The sequence below is a fragment of the Amblyomma americanum genome, chromosome 1 (genome assembly GCF_052857255.1).
Source record: "Amblyomma americanum isolate KBUSLIRL-KWMA chromosome 1, ASM5285725v1, whole genome shotgun sequence".
Classification (NCBI taxonomy): Eukaryota; Metazoa; Arthropoda; class Arachnida; order Ixodida; family Ixodidae; genus Amblyomma; species Amblyomma americanum.
The window spans coordinates 47,886,110-47,902,805 of NC_135497.1; the positions used below are offsets into that span (position 1 = coordinate 47,886,110).

The 16,696-nt window shown below is 47.4% G+C and overlaps 1 protein-coding gene across 1 annotated transcript; it reads right to left on the reverse strand.

The window, feature by feature from the left end:
- Positions 1 to 1,579: 1,579 nt before the first annotated feature.
- LOC144134069 (uncharacterized) lies at positions 1,580 to 2,266 on the reverse strand. The gene has a single exon (XM_077667086.1). The coding sequence runs from the start codon at positions 2,264 to 2,266 to the stop codon at positions 1,580 to 1,582; it is 687 nt and encodes a 228-aa protein (XP_077523212.1).
- Positions 2,267 to 16,696: the final 14,430 nt, after the last annotated feature.

Here is a 16,696-nt window from a genome sequence, read left to right on the forward strand (position 1 = left end):
CAACCAGGTCACGGCCACGATGGTCCGCCCTGCGGTATCCTTATCGCGTGAGTGCCGTGTTGAAGTCCCCGCAGAGCAAACAGTCGCCGCCAATGAGACTGACCAGCTGCGGCAAGGATTCGGCATCCCAAGGTGTCCGGGGACGCACGTGTATACTTGCCACAGCTGTATCTACTCGACGCAGCCTGACCCTCACACAGACGAACTCCATGGGGGCAACAACCGCATCACTCACCAAAATCTCTGCCTGGACCAGATTCCTGCGGACGAAGATGGCTAGCCGGGAGGGTCCGCGAGGATGACTGTCCTTCAAGCATGGGTCTGCCAAACAGGAGGCTGCTGACAGGAGGACCTGCTGCCATAGCCGATGAAGCCAGGCAGGTGAACTTGTCCCGCTGTAGATTAACCTCCTGGAGGGCCAGGACGTCATATTCCTCCAGCCGGAGTCGTTCGTGAAGCTCGAAGAGACGGGGACGGAGTGCACGGCAGTTCCACTGGAGAGCCCGTGGTCTGGGGGTTATCTGTGGAAAGCTAGCCATGGTGGTTTGGCTGCTGCGCATGGCCTGCACCACACTGTGGTGGTTGGCTGGCTACTGGGAAGAGCTGCAAGACAGCTTGTAGCGTTGTAACCAGGGTCCGCGTCAGCTGTTCCAGGTGGTCGCTCAGGAGGGGAGGTGGTGTGGCGGCCTGGGGAAGGGAAGGCCCTGGGCCGCGGGCTGCAGGGCCTGCGGGGGTGGCCTGGTGGAGTCAGCTGTTGATTGTCTGGTGGGCTGGGCATAAGATTTCCCCCCTGTGCGGAGGTTCGACAGGATGGCCCTCCGTGACGCAGGCTCCGCAGCGGCTGAAACTGCCGCTGCCACGCATCGTTCATCCTGCCATCCGGGGCTGGCAGGGTTGTCAGCTGGATGGCCTCCACCGCAGTTCATGCACCGTGGTGCAGAGGCATCACAGGCACCGGTCAAGTGGTGGCGACCGCAGCGGCGGCACCGCCTGGGATGTATGCAGCGAACCGTCACGTGGTCGAGGCGGTCGCAGCGACCGCCTCGACCACATATTGCTTTCGTATTTTCTGCCGTCCGTTGGGTTGAAAACTTGACGTAAATGGAGGGGGTACCACTCCCTATTTATCCGCCAGACTCTTGGTCCGACAGGCCCACTTGGCGTTGACCCACCTCAGGTGGACATACTTGAAATGTAACCGCGCCCAGCCGCCCTCCTACATTTCGCTAAGGCGGCGCTCGTAGGTCACCCTGGCTACAGCTTCTCTAGCCTCAAAGGAAGACGACCCCAGACCAGCATGTACCGGCTCGTTCGGAACCCTGCCGTGTGCTCCAATGTCCGAACCTCCCACCTCTTTCTGTCGCGTCTCCAAAGCTTGGCGGGTCACAGACGATAAATAGATGACTGCGTTCCATAAAGCAATTCCTGGTGACCGCCACTGCCTTCTAGAGCGATCGGTTGACTTCGAAGCGGTTGAAAGCCCATAGGGCCCGTGAGCGCGGGAAAACCCGTCGTCCGATGGCCTTCGTCCGGAGTCGCTTCTCGAAGTCCTGTACATAGTTTCGGCCCGCCAAAATTTCTATTGCCAGGTATATGTAGGACGGCAACCAAAGGACACTGCTATTCTGAAGATGCAGGGGTGGGTCTCTTGTCCACTGTCCTCGGAAGCCTCCGGCTGGAACCTGACCGATAGAGACTTCGCGGCGTTGAAACGGAGCCCGAGGTCATCGCCCTCAGATGAGCACATGTCGACGAGGCTCTGGAGATCTCCCACGCTTTCCACAAGCAGTACTATATCGTCTGCGTACAGGAGGACTGGTAGCCTGTGAGTACGAGTGGTGCCATCCTTCATGCAGGTGAGGTTGAAACCTACGCCGCACTCAACAAGGCGCCGCTCTAGCCTCGAGGTAAACAACATGAACTGGATCGGCGGCATAGGGCAGCCCTGGCGCAGTCCAATATACACGTAGATTGGCCTGGTGGTTGAGGCCCTCCAGTGTATCACAGCCTGAGTTTCAGTGTATAAGGCCTCAACAAGCGTAGTAGTGGCTCCGAGATAGCCTGTGTCTCCAGGACCTCCCACAGTCGATTGTGTTCCACTGAGTGGTATGCCTGGGCTATATCCAGAAAACCCCAGTACAAGCTCTCGCTTCTCTTTGGCAGCAATCTCAATGGAAGATGTCACAACGAAAAGGTTGTCTTCCAGTCGGTGATTAGGTCGAAAGCCATTTTGAAGTTCACCCAGAATTTGAGCACCTTCCGCCATCTCTGTATGCGAGCTCGCAGAATGTGGCAAAACAAGCGATACAAAGCTGATGTTACTGCATAGGTCTATAACTTGTCAAGAGGCCCTTGCCTCCTCCTCTCTTTTTAGGGCCAGCCGTATCGGTGAGCCCCACCACCTTGGTGGAGCAGTGTCCGTGGTCATTACATCGTTCAAGGCGTCCCTGAGCTGGTCCCGTGTTCTTTTCTCTACCTTGTTTTATTAACAATGGTGGTATGCCATCGAGTCCTGCTGCCGAGTTTCCCGCCATGTGCCGCAGTGCTCTCTTCAGCTCCAATTCTGTGACTGTGTCACATCCAGATCCGCCAGGTGGGCTTGTGGGTGGTAGCGCTGCACTATCATGGCTTATCAGGGATTGGAACTGGTGGGCCATATGCGATTCAATGTAGTCCAGGCAGGCTGCTTCCTCGTACTCCTCCCCCGTGGTCGGTTCTCCCAGGGTCGCCGTGTCAGCTTTATCTCCTGGCTGAAGGGTTTGAACATATGGCCAGAATTTCGCTGGGCCACATCTGCCAGGTGATTTAATTTCATGGAGGAGCTTTCTGCTAACTCACAGCATCTTCTGTTGTACCAAAGCTTTTTCGCTTCAATGTATGCCTCGTACAGCTTATCTAACATTTCAGGTGTGCCCACAGTGTGGCATGTCGAAGCTCTCTACAAGCAGCTTTACGTTGCTTTGGGGGATATGACACCTCCTTGCCCCACCATGATTTAGGTTTATGTTCTCGGGAGTACTTCTGGATTGGCCGGCTAGCTTTCACTGAAGCTATTGCCTTTTTTATCCAGAGTTAAAAGTCTTCATTAAAATGCACATCTACACTCTCAGCTTCGCTCTCCAGCAGTGCCACAATGTCTTCAATTTCTGCCGGCCTCAAATCATTCCGATGTTCTGTGTATGCCATTTCAACATGCGTATGTCCCTCTCTTCCAAATGACAGCACAAAACTGGTGTGATATTGTAGAAGCTTGGACAAGTTGGCGACATTGTATTTTAGCAGCGCAAGGGACAAAGGACGAGACCCTTGCGCTCGTCCTTTGTCCCTTGCGCTGCTGAAAAACAATACTGTTGTGGTCGCTTCCGGTGCTTTGGGAGCCTGCGTGATCAATCACCATCTCTTGAAGCTGAGGCAGAAGGGCATGTGCTATTAAGCAGTAGTCTATGCTGCTGGTCTTCTTGTGCATGGTCCAAGTGCTCTTCCCCCTACCTTTGTCTGTGGTATTGAAAACCACTAAGTCTTGTCTTTGGAACCAGTCCAAGAGCAATCTGCCCATTCTGTTCATCACGTTCATCAAGTTCTTCCCACTTCCCGTCGACCCCCCTGCACACATGCAGGGGGGTCAGAGCAGAGTCATAAGTAACAGGCAAAGGATTTCCCCCCCAACCATAGGTAGAAAATTCTTTGCCGGTTACTTATGCCTCTGCTCCGTCGCTGTCTTCTCTTTATTCGCTGCGCGTGAAGTTTAGTAGCATCACCTCTATCCCCAACAGGGCCTACTCTTTCAACCTCCACCCTTTTCTGCTGCTTACTGTGCTGCTCAGCATTGTGTTCTTCTAGGGGTTGACTCGCCCATAACCTGTTCCTCCCTTTCAATCGGTTTGGAGAGTCATGGCCAGTCTAGAAAAAGCGCGCTTTTCTTTTTACGGCCTTCTCAATGGGGTCTGTTTCCGCCTCCCGCCGCACATCGGTGGGGTCGCCACTGCCCCACCACCCCACCACCCTTCACCCGGAAGGAGAACGCACTCTCGCTCCCAGTTCGGCCTTCGTCGGTGGTAACCGTCAAGCCTTTATATTTTACCTCTTACGTTTTACGCAAAGACCGCATAGTCAGCGCCTTTGCCATAGGAGAAATGTGAAACAACGGATTAACGTTTGCGCGCTCTCTGCTTTAGCCCGACTGTGTATGATAGAATGTTTGCCTCTGGCACAGACGTCAGCTCGTTCTACCCTTATATTTGGCTAAAAAGCAAGGCTATCAACCTGTAGTTCGTGTTCCGGCAGGTAATAATGAGTGTGTAGAATGATATGCGACGTGCAACACTTAGATGGCATGTGTCAAAGGTTAAAGGATGGCGCAGAGTAAATATATAGCTCATGAAATTTCAAGCGCAGCTTCTTTGATTTTGCACAGCAGCGGCATTAAATATTCATGGTGCCTCCCGGGACAACGCATCATGTCATTCGCGAAAGGAACGGTTATAGACGGAGCCCAACACTGGCCGCAGGAGCAGAGCACGTTGCACGCACGAGACGTACAAGAACTCCTCTTGGAAAGGCATTTTGAAGTTTGGCGGCGTTTTAGGACCGCCCGTCCGACCCGATGACAACGAAAAAACTAAGTCAATTGTTGACAGTAACTGCAAGCATAAACTAACAGACAGCAAAGCAAAATTAGTTCGGAACTGTGCTCTGTCTCAATAAACTCGGCCTTCACGAGCCAAAAGACTTGTCTGAGAGTCGATGACTACCAACTTTGCACTATTCTCCTGCATTTCTGCAGCCTCGTAATCGCTTTTGATAAACCTCCCGAGAACTCGAACTTTCTTCACGTCATTCAGGAAACGAAGTCATAAAAGTTTTCCCCAAAAAGTTTTCCGCAACCTAACTGGGCTGCACTAATAAACATCACATCAATGAGCGTTATACCAGCTAGCTTAGCTTAGAATGTAAGGAACTAGAAATTGAGATTTGGGATGCTTACATAATAATAATAGTCCCTGAATTTAAGAGAACAGAGGGAATTGGACATTCAACTGTAAATTCTGAGAACTTTTGCAAATGTTGGACATACGTGAACAACAAAAAGTGGCGCTCTTTATCGTAGCTGAAGTCACTCATTGGGCATACATAATTTCTGGAAATGCAATACTCAGTACGCGCCAGTATCTGTGGTAGCATATGCAGCTAGTACTACTTGCTTCTGTTACGTTCTGGTGACGTTACTCAGGCACGAATGATGACAAGAAAGCTTGCCTCCAACTCGAAAACTTCATTGGGGCGAACTCGTGTCTCAAACAGAAAGCAGTTCACCGGCGCAGCGATAAAATAAGTGCTCTTCCAACTAAGGTCAAAAGGACGGTAGCTATCGGTCTTGCAAAATTTAAAGGTGACAAGGAACTTGAAACATTAGACGCCTAATGTGCTTACGAAATGTTGAATATGAAGAGCGACTTTCGCGTGGCTACTGTCATTACCAGAGAAATCTGATGGCCTCTCTTTTGACAAACAAAAGCGGAAAGACCGGGTGCCAAACGGCTTCGAGCAGAGAACAATGCATATCAATGCTTTTTGACCCTTGAACGCAGATTAGTAGTTAGTATTCATTTGAGCTATTGATACAGGCCTCTCGTTTAAGGAAGTTGTGACGTGTATGTGGGTAAAAATAAGCACGTTCAGGAAGTGCGAAAAGCGACATCGACGTAACTATAACTCCGAGCAATCGTTTAGTTTGACAGTTCAACGTTAGTGTACATGAGTCTGACTTACACCTCTACAAGTGTCGTCTCAAGCCACCAGCTACGGCACTATCGGATTTTCGGCTCACGCGTAGTAAAGAATTTTCTCCGCGATATAGAGTACATTTATATGGGACGAGCGCAAAAGTTTCGTTCTCTGAGTTTTCACTACCTTTCTAGTAGAATTACCTTGTCATTTAATCACGGACCATGAGACATACTAGAGAAATTTATCACCGTATTTCCTCCTCGATTTAAAACCAGAAATGCTCGACATAGTTCAAAGGAATGGGAGAGTACGTGATTCCTCATTTTAAATGTTTTAAGCGTGCAAAGTTTGCTATCAAGAATCTGTGCACATGTGGACTGTGTTGAAGAGATTCAGCTTAAGCATCTGCATTTTGTTTTCTGATTTCTGTGCTGCGCTCACCATGAACCAGCGTGCTACAGAGCGGCGCCAGCGGTTGGCACTCTAAAAAAAACCTCCGTTGCGTGGGGCCATCAGTCCACAACCAAGAGAAGCACAAGGAGCGGCGAACATGATGGTCGCACTGTCGGACGCAGTCAGCACGGTGAAGCTTGAACAAGCGCAAAAATTGGAGGGCGCTTAAGCTTCCTCTTTAAGAGTGGGACGCGATAGCGTGTTGCTGCGTTACCTACTAGTCCACGGAACGCCATCGCCCGTTCGGCGCGACGCCTTCCCGTTGGACAGTTTAAGGAACGGAAATGCCCCTGTCTTGGTGGGAACCCGAATCGCGCCGTAAGGGAAAATGTAAATCAGTTTTTGGGGAAAGGAAATAGAGCAGTATCTGTCTCACATATCGGTGAACACCTGAACCGCGCTGTAAGGGAAGGGATAAAGAAGGGAGTGAACGAAGAAAGCAAGGAATATGTGCCGTAGTGAAGGACTGCGGAATAATTTCGACTACCTGGGGATCTTGAACCTGCACTGACATCGCAAAGCTCACGGGCGCCTCTTGCGTTCCGCCCCATCGAAACGAAGCCGCCGCGGTCGGGTTAGAACCCGGGAACCTCGAATCAGTAGCCGAGCGCTCTAACCACTGAGCCACCGCAGCAGAGTAAACGCCGTAAGGGAAGCAAAATGGAATCGAAATTCGTTTTAAGGAAAGGAAATGACGCCTGTCTCGCAAATCTCGGTGGACACCCGAACCGCGCCGTAAGGATCTACTACTACTACGACGCCGACGGATTTTCGACCGTTCGAGCTGTATATTATACGCTATCGAGCGATATGAAGCGTGCGTAGAGGCGGCTATTCATTGAAAAATGCGCATGTTACAAAATTGAAATAACAGGCCAATACATGTCAGCAAGTGCGATGCGCCTTAACTACCGTAGTAACTCTCGCTCTAAGTTTAAAAAATTATCTCAACCCCAGCAGCAGTCTACCCGGTTCCACTGTGTGTGTCTGTTTATGTACTATGGTAACAAGTAGCCGTGGCTTAGTGGATTATGTAGTGGTAAGACCGCGGAATGATACCTCAGGGCGCCGTGCCCTAATATAGCGTATGCTCGCACGCAAAACCTTCATGTGTAAGCGGCCCATATCTTGAATGGTAACTATGATAGACCACAATGACTTGTGCGTTTATAATCTAGAGAGGCATAACAGAATGTTACACGAATAATTTCCGCGCTATGTTACCCACACGCGCGCGATATTCAACTTGTCGGCCAGGTGATTTGATCAACTATAATAATAATAATTGATTTTGGGGGAAAGGAAATGGCGCAGTATCTTTCTCATATATCGGCGGACACCTGAACCACGCCGTAAAGAAAGTGATAAATAGGGAGTCAAAGAAACAAGGAAGAAAGAGGTGCCGTAGTGGAGGGCTCCGGAATAATTTCGACCACCTGGGGATCTTTAACGTGCACTGACATCGCTCAGCACACGGGCGCCTTAGCGTTTTGCCTCCATAAAAACGCAGCTGCCGCGGTCGGGTTCGAACCCGGGAACTTCGGATCAGTAGCCGAGCGCCTTAACCACTGAGCCATCCCGGGGGGTATTGATCGACTATCCTCTTAATTGTAAGAATGGGGAAATAAAGAACAAATTGTTATATCCCCTCGATATCAACCTCGACAACAAGCTGTATCCCTTTCACTGGCAACTTCAATGTCCTTTTAATCAAATGGGAAATGGAATACAATAGACATCGGTAACGTTTTTAATGCATTCGGCCAGGAGACGGACACGCAGGAGCGGTTAAAACCCTTTGATATTGAAAGTAGCGCATTTCTGTGAACTTTGCCGCCGCGCTGCGGACTCTCGCACATCCTCCTCGCAAGACTCTCCATTGGGCGCTTTTTTGAACGATCATTGGTCCCTCTCACCGGCGCGCAGACAACGCGGGGGAAAGGATCGTTTTCGTGCGTTTGTGTTTTTCGTCGGCGCCATGCGCAGGCTGTCTGCCTCTGCAGCTGCTCCAGCTCCGTTGAGTTACGCGCTGACTATTCGAACTCTACTTTTAGTGCCGCGTTATGTCCGGGTGCGGCGCTTTTCAGTGCACAAGCAGGAGTGAAAATGGCGTCGTGCTCTTCGCGATTGCTCAAGGAAAGAAATGACATCAGCCGAAGAAAAAAGTGGATCCACAACATCGATCTTAAGGACTTTGTTCCGATAAAGCACACCGTCCTCGGCGAAGTCCTGTGCATTTTGTGGTACCTAAACTAGTGTGCATACTTAAAACTTCTGGCGAGATCATCAGGAAGCTGATAATCTTGCTTAATTCGCTGGTCATTGTGCGTCGCTTCACCAACCAAGGCTCCTTGGGAGAAAAACAAGAGAAACTGCAAGAAGCAGCAAGCTGCGTGGAAGATTATGTTAAAGAGAGGGGACTAGCCTGCGCCACGGAGAAATCCGAGCTCCTGAGAGTAGGAAGACGCCCCACCTAAGCAGAGCTAGAAGTGAAGCTCGAGGGACAAAACATACCAGAGATAAACATGATACGAGTCTTGGGCATGTGGATCCAAGGAAGTAATAAATGCAGCCACACGATCAGCCTGCTCTAAAAGTCAACGGAGCAGGTGAGTCGTAAGATAACCAGGGTCCCCCAAAGAAGATACGGAATGAAAGAAGCTGATAAGATAAAACTGGTCAGAAGTTTGGTGGTCAGCAGAGCTACCTACTCGGTCCCGTACCACCCCATGAACAAGAAAGAAAGGAAACAAGCTGACACGCTCTTAAGAAAAGCATACAAGACGGCGCTACACCTGCCTAGAAACACGCCATACGACAAGCTGCTGCAGATGGGCTCAGCAACACCTTCAGCGAAATAGTGGAAGCACAGCTCAAGACGCAGAATTCCAGACTCCGAACATCAGCAGCCAGCCGAGCACTCCTAAAGAGGTTAGGTTACGACATGGAAGGGCCTTTTGATCGATCCGCCGATATCCCCAACAACATCCGTAAAACCCTCCAAGTGTGTCCTATAGCAAAGAACATGGACCCGAATCTCCACGCGGCAAGAAGACAGGCACGGGCAGATTATGTGGAACGCCATATGGCTAAACTATAAAACGCAGTGTACACGGACGCAGCGCTTTATCCGTGGGATAAACGCACAAGAATAATCAATGCCGCCGCAGCAGTCGTGGATTACGCCGGCAAACAGATCACATACGCAACCCTACGGGCCACACGGTAGCAGAGGGGTAGGAAGTCGCCGTTGTACTAGCGGCGGCCAAAGGCTATCGGAGAAACAAATCACTGATCATATTGACAGACTCGAAATCCACATGCAGGAACTACGCGCAAGGTAGAGTCTGCAAGGCGGCCCTAAGAATCCTCCTCGAAACAGGGCCCCCTAGCCAAAAAGTAACCCACAAGATACTCTGGATACCAGCACACACGTAGATAGAGGGAAACTAAAGGGTGGACAGATTAGTTTGCGAGATCACGTTCCGAGCTGAGCTGTTGGAGACCCTAGAGAACCCTACCATAGTGGAGCCAGTATATGCGGAGCTGCTGAATTGCTACACAGGACAGAGGCTCAAGTACCCTCCGCCACACAACTCATTAGCACAACAAGGAGCAGTGAACTGGCGGAGACTGCAAACAGGAACATTCTTCAACCTATACATTCTACACAAAATTTACCCTACACAATTCAGGGACACATGCCCGTGGTGCGGGGCAACCCCCACGCTATACTACATTACATGGGAGCGCAAACGCAATTATGCATTCCACAAACTCAAAATCCCGAGTGCGGAGCAATGGGAGGGTCTGCTCACCAGCAGCGAGCTCACAGCCCAAAGGGCCCTTGCGCAGCACGCATGTGAAGCAGCAAGGCTCAGCGGAGCCCTGGAATAGGGGCCCGACCTTGCGAAGAGGCCAGACATCAACGATGTAGACGACGGCCCACCGCTAATCTCATTGAGATTTCAATAAATGTTTTTCTCTCTCTCTCTCTTCCGTTTGATGGCATGCTTTGTCTGTTCAATTCGCGTCTGTTGACTTGCGGATTACGTCTATTATAGCCATTTTAATTTCTGAATCTGAGTGAAGGTTTCCGCAAAAAACGTTTGCATCGTCTAGGTTATTTTTTTTTGCTAGTAAACACGCGTGCTTCTGACCTGGTGCAGAATAGAAAACATGTTGATTTTCGTAGCGTGTACGGCAGTCTCTCTCCTGTGTGCCGCAGAGCTTTAGCATAGTAGCTTTAACGACCTTATACTGTCTTCTGTCTGGGGATGATAAAGGATGTTAATCTTAAGAGCGATTAAGGCACTCGTTCCACCCTCGCGACAGTGCCCAACTCTACCGCGATTCCCAGATCTAATGCCACCCGAAGAGCGAGTCACAGAAAAAGCGAGCGAGTTCTAACTTGTCGTAGGGCAAGTTGTTATGATAACTGCATTGAATGGTGTTTTAAAATGACATCAGATTCTTTAACTCCGTAGTTTATAATATATATTACGAATCGTTTCCCTGACACTCACTTAGTCACGGAATGAATACATCATTTCTGATCGCGCTTTACCGTGATGAATATAGATTCAGCACGGGCATCCGACCCGCCGTGGTGGCTCAGTGGTTAGGTGCTCGGCTACTGATCCGGAGTTCGCGAGGTCGAACCCGACCGCGACGGCTGCGTTTTTATGGAGGCAAAACCCTAAGGCGCCCGTGTGCTGTGCGATGTCAGTGCACGTTAAAAATCCCCTGCTGGTCGAAATTATTCCGGCACCCTCCACTACGGCACCTCTTTCTTCCTTTCTTCTTTCACTCCCTCCCTTATCCCATCCCTTACGGCGCGGTTCAGGTGTCCAACGATATATGACAGATACTGCGCCATTTCCTTTCCCCCAAAATAAATTATTATTATTATTATTATTATTATTATTATTATTATTATTATTATTATTATTATTATTATTATTATTATTATTATTATTATTATTATTATTATTATTATTATTATCACAGGCACCTGAAGCATTCCTTGCTTTTTAGGGATTAGCGTAGATGAGTTATCAAGAAAATATCGTCTTTCCGCCACTTAATAAACTCTTCCGTTGGCACCAGCAATCACCTCAAAATTTTAAGCCAATTAAACCCTTGGCCAGGCTCACTTCTGCCCATTAGTTGAAATGGTTAACGAAAAAACTAGAAAAGAAAATTTTTCTCTTAAGCTTTCGTGAAATTTGTAATGAGCCAAATAAATTAAGCTTAATATTTTCGGCCCGAAACCTGCTAAAAAATGCAGAACGCCCGTAAAGAAAAATTCAAAGCATTTTCGCAGCCACTCACTTACTTGGAAATCATCTTTACCTAAATCACCGCAATCTTTACCTCGCTCGACTGCGAAAGAACAACTTCATAAACAGTACTTCCACGAAAATGTAGTCCTAAGTCAAATTTACATTTAGCGGAGAGTCAGTGTGCTGAAGAATATTGAATACACAGAAGTATTACAAATCTTATGATAATATAAACTGCCGTATTGAGGAGGACGGAGTGCGCTTTGATTGTTCATGCAGCTGCAAGCGCTCACGTTTAGTGTTTTCATTAATCGAACGAGAACGTGATAAATGTGCCTCGTGGTGGAGTCACGCCAGTCGCATCACTTTCTAGCAGTTGTGTTTAATAATATAGGGTGAAAAAAATTGATGACGGCCTAGTTCTGTTAGGCCACGATATAAGTAGAGCCAGGATATACTTACTGAGAGGAGGATGTGCTCCCGCGTGCGATCGAGTAGCAACGGAACTACAGTGAACTAGAATGTAACCGAACCGGACGACAAACCCCCCAGAACCGGAACGAACGCACCCCCTCGATGAGGTAGACGGGCGTTCTGTTATAATTAATTAAAAGACTAGCGCATATAATTAGGACACAGACATAGAAGACAGCACGACATAATAATCCTTCTATGTGTTTTTCTATGTATGTGTCCTAGTTATATGCGCTAGTCTTTAATTTAATGATGACATACCAACTAGCCCAGATTTCTGCCTTGATGGATCATTTATAGTGTCTTTGCCTCCTGTTCTCTCCCTTCCCTGCCAAGCAGCACGCTTCGTGGGCACGGTCCTTGGGCAGAGTCGATCAATCAATCTTTATTTCAGGTTGTACATGCAAACTGGGGATGCAAGGTTTGTACATGCAAACTTTCACGACACCGAAAAAACAGTGAATGACACCTCTTTACGGGCATCACCACCCTTACAACTCAGCAGTTGGCACGAGGCAAAAACAACCACTGCTAAAAAGTGAATGCAAGTGCGCTTATGAAGAACTAGCTTGACCGACACAGGTATCTAGGAATTGCAGCAATAATTATAACGAAAAGACAATGAAGATATAACCCAGAGTTACAAAGTACACACAGACACTTGGCATCACTGTAGCACAGATTATTGGATAAAGCTTTTCCAGAAGACAGAAGACAGAATATTCACTTGGTCACTGAATGAGGTATTGAGGAACTTTATCACGATATAGCTTAACATAAAAAATCCACAGTAGAATCCATAGTTGGTTCTCCATTTCCGTAGTGCAGACCTACACTGCAATCTGATGTGCGATGAGTGACATGTAATTGGTACAATTCGAGAAATAAATGAATCACCCTTTTAATCCGTTTTTAAAAACATGCAAATCTGTAGTTAAATAATTTGTTGACTGGTACAAAATTAAAATGTAGGTAAATGTGACGAGTAGCGAATCATACGAACCGTTGAAAATTGCACGAAGCATTTTCTTTTGCAATGTTCATACCTTTAGGACGTTATATACCGTTGCGTTTCCCCAGACGAGGAAACAGTAGCTTTGGGGGGAATAGAAAAAATGCCAAAAACAAAGTAATTTTAATTTTGATAGATAATGTATGCCTGTTACGCAACGTAATTAAGACGATTCTAGAAAGTGCTGATGCAAGGTTACTAACAAGTGCATCCCATCTCATCGTACAGCTGAAAGTCAAACCCAATGAGTAAAGTTGTCCACGTACTCGATTACAGTGCCGCTGAGGTATAGCGAAAGTCGGTGAAATACTTGTCTCCTTTTAGAAAGGAAGAGTACCACTTTAGTTTTCTCTTTGTTTAACTTTAGGGAATTAACTGATGACCATGTGGCAAGTGATAAGGGCGTATGGTTTGCGGTATCTACTAAGTGGTGTACCATTGCCAAACCAATCGCCATATTCCTCCTTTCATAAAGATTCCCTCCTTCTCAAATATATCCGCTGATCTCACTCCAAATTCTTGACCCCCTACCACATGAAGCCTCACGTATTTCCTTATATCTATACGATTTCCAAACCGATCCTCAGATTCCTTCCTTAAAAAAGTTTCCCTGTCTCAGAAATATCTGCTGATCGCACACCAACTGTTTGATCCTCCACCACATGAGGCCACACGCATTTCTTTATGTGTATACTATTGCCAAAGCGATCCCTAGATTCCTTTCATAATAAAGATTCCCTCTCTCTTAAGCACATCTGCTGAACGCACACAAACTGTTTGACCCCCTGCCACATGAGGCCACGCACATTTCCTTATGTCTATACCATTGCCGAAGCGATCCCCACATTCCTTGCTTAATAAAGTTTCCCTCTCCCTCAAACATATCTGCTCATCGCACGCGAACTGTCTGACCATCTACCACAATAGGCCACACACACTTCCTTATGTCTATACCATTGCAAAAGCCATGCCGATTACTTCCTTATTAAAGTTTCCCTTCGTTCAAATACATCCGCTGATCACACACGAACTGTAATAAAGATTTCCTCTCTCTCAAATATACCCGCTGATCGCACACGAGCTGTTTGACCCTCTACCACATAAAGCGACACGTATTTCCTTATCTCTACACCAATGCCAATGCGATCCCCAGATTGCTTCCCTGATAAAGTTTACCTCTCTCTCAAATAGATCTGCTGATCGCACAAGAATTGTTTCACCCTCTGCCACATAAAGCGACACGTATTTCCTTATGTCTACACCAATGCCAATGCGATCCCCAGATTCCTTCCCTGATAAAGTTTACCTCTCTCTCAAATAGATCTGCTGATCGCACAAGAATTGTTTCACCCTCTGCCACATTAGGCGAGAAGTATTTCCTTATGTCTATATCATTGCGAAAGCGATCCCCACACTCCTTCCTTAATAAAGTTTCCCTATCCATCAAACATATCTGCTTATTGCACACGAACTGTCTGACCCTCTACCGCATGAGGCCACACCCACTTCCTTATGCCTATACCATTGCCGAAGCGAACCCCAGATTTCTTTCTTAATAAAGATTCGTTCTCTTTGAAACATATCTGCTGATCGCACACGAAGTGTCTGACACTCTACCACATGAGGCCATACGTATTTCGTTATGTCTATAGTATTGCCAAAGCGATGCCCAGATTCCTTCCTTAATAAAGTTTCCCTCTCCCTCAAACATAACTGCTGATCGCACATGAACTGTTTGACCGTCTACCGCATGAGGCCACACGTACTTCCTTACGAGTATACCGTTGGCAACGCGATCCCCAGAGTCTTTCATTAATAAAGATTCCGTCTATCTCAAATATACCCGCTGATCGAAAACGAACTGTTTGACCCTCTGCCAAAAGAGGCCACACGTATTTCCTTATGTCTATGCCATTGCCAAAGCGATTCCCATATTCCTCCGTTAATAAAGATTCCTCCTCTCAAGTATACCTGCTGCCTGCACACGAACTGTTTCACCGTCTACCAAAAGTGCCACACGTACCTCTTTATCTCTATACCATTGCCAAAGCGATCTCCAGATTTCTTCCGTAATGAAGTTTGCCTCGCTTTCAAATATATCTGCTGATCGCACACAAACTGTTTGACCCAGTACCATATCAAGTCATACGTATTTCCGTATGTCTATAACATTCCCAATGCGATCTTCAGATTTCTTTATTAAAGTTTGCCTCTCCCTCAAACATACCTGCTCATCGCACACAAACTGTTTCTCCATCAACCACATGAGGACACACCCACTTCCTTATGCCTATAACGTTGCCAAAGCGAATCCCAGATTTCTTCCTTAATAAAGTTGCCCTCGTTCTCAAATATATCAGCTGGTCGCACGCGAACTGTTTGACCCAGTACCACATGAGGCCATACGTATTTCCGTATGTCTATAACATTCCCAGATCGATCTCCAGATTCCTTCCTTAAAGTTTCCCTCCCTCACAAATATATCCGCTGATCACACTCGAAATGTTTGACCCTCTATCACATGAGGCCACACGTATTTCTTTGTCTATACCATTGCCAAAACGATCCCCAGATTCCTTCCTTAATAAAGTTCCCCTCTCTCTCAAGCATAACTTCTCACCGCTCACAAACTGTTTGACCCTGTATCACAGGAGGCCACACGCAGTTCCTTGTCTATAGCACTGCCGAAGCGATCCCGATCCCCTCCTTAATGCCGTTTCCCTCTCTGAAACATAACTACTGATCACACACGAACTGTTTGAACATCTACCTCATGAGGCCACACGTATTTCGGTACGTCTATACCATTGCCAAAGCGATCACCAGATTCCTTCCTTAATAACGTTTCCCTCTCTCTCAAACATAACTTCTGATCGCACACAAACTGTTTGACCCTCTATAATATGAGGTCGCGCGTATTCCCTCATATCCATAAATTTGCCTAACATATCCAAAGATTCCATCCCTAAAAAAGATTCCCTCTGTCTCAAAAATATATCTTTATCGCACACGAAGTGTTTGACCTTAAACCACATGAGGCCACACATATTTCCTTATGTCTATACCATTGCCAAAACGATCCCCAGATTTCTTGCTCAATAAAGCTTCCCTCTCTCTCAAAGATATCTGCTGATCGTGCACGAAGTGCTTAAACCACTACCACATGAGGCCACTTTCATTTTCTTATGTCTATATCATTGCCAAAGCGCTCCCCTGATTCCTCCCTTAGTAAAGATTCCCTCTATCTCAAATATACCCGCTGATCGCAAACGAACTGTTTGACCCTCTACCACAACGAGGCGACAAGTATTTCCTCATGTCTATATCATTGCCAAAGCGATCCCCACATTTCTTCCTTTATAATGCATCCCTCTCCCTCAAACATATCTGCTGATCGCACACGAACTGTCTGAACCTCTACCACATGAGGCCACATACATTTCCTTATGCCCATACCATTGCCAAGCCATGCCGATTACTTCCTTATGAAAGGTTCCCACTCTCTCGAATATATACGCTGATCGCACACGAACTGTTTGACCCTCTACCACAAGCGGGCACACGCATTTCCATATGTACATGCCATTCCCAAATCGATCCCCAGCTTCCTTAATAAAGTTTCCCTTTCTGTCAAATATATCTGCTGATCGCACACGAACTTTTTGAACCTCTACCACATGAGGCCACACGGATTTCCTAATCACGATACTATTGCCAAAGCGATTCCGAGATTCCTTACATAATA

Excerpts from the sequence above, each read along its gene's own strand:
- LOC144134069 (XM_077667086.1), bottom strand. The coding sequence starts at position 2,266 with ATGGCGGAAGGTGCTCAAATTCTGGGTGAACTTCAAAATGGCTTTCGA.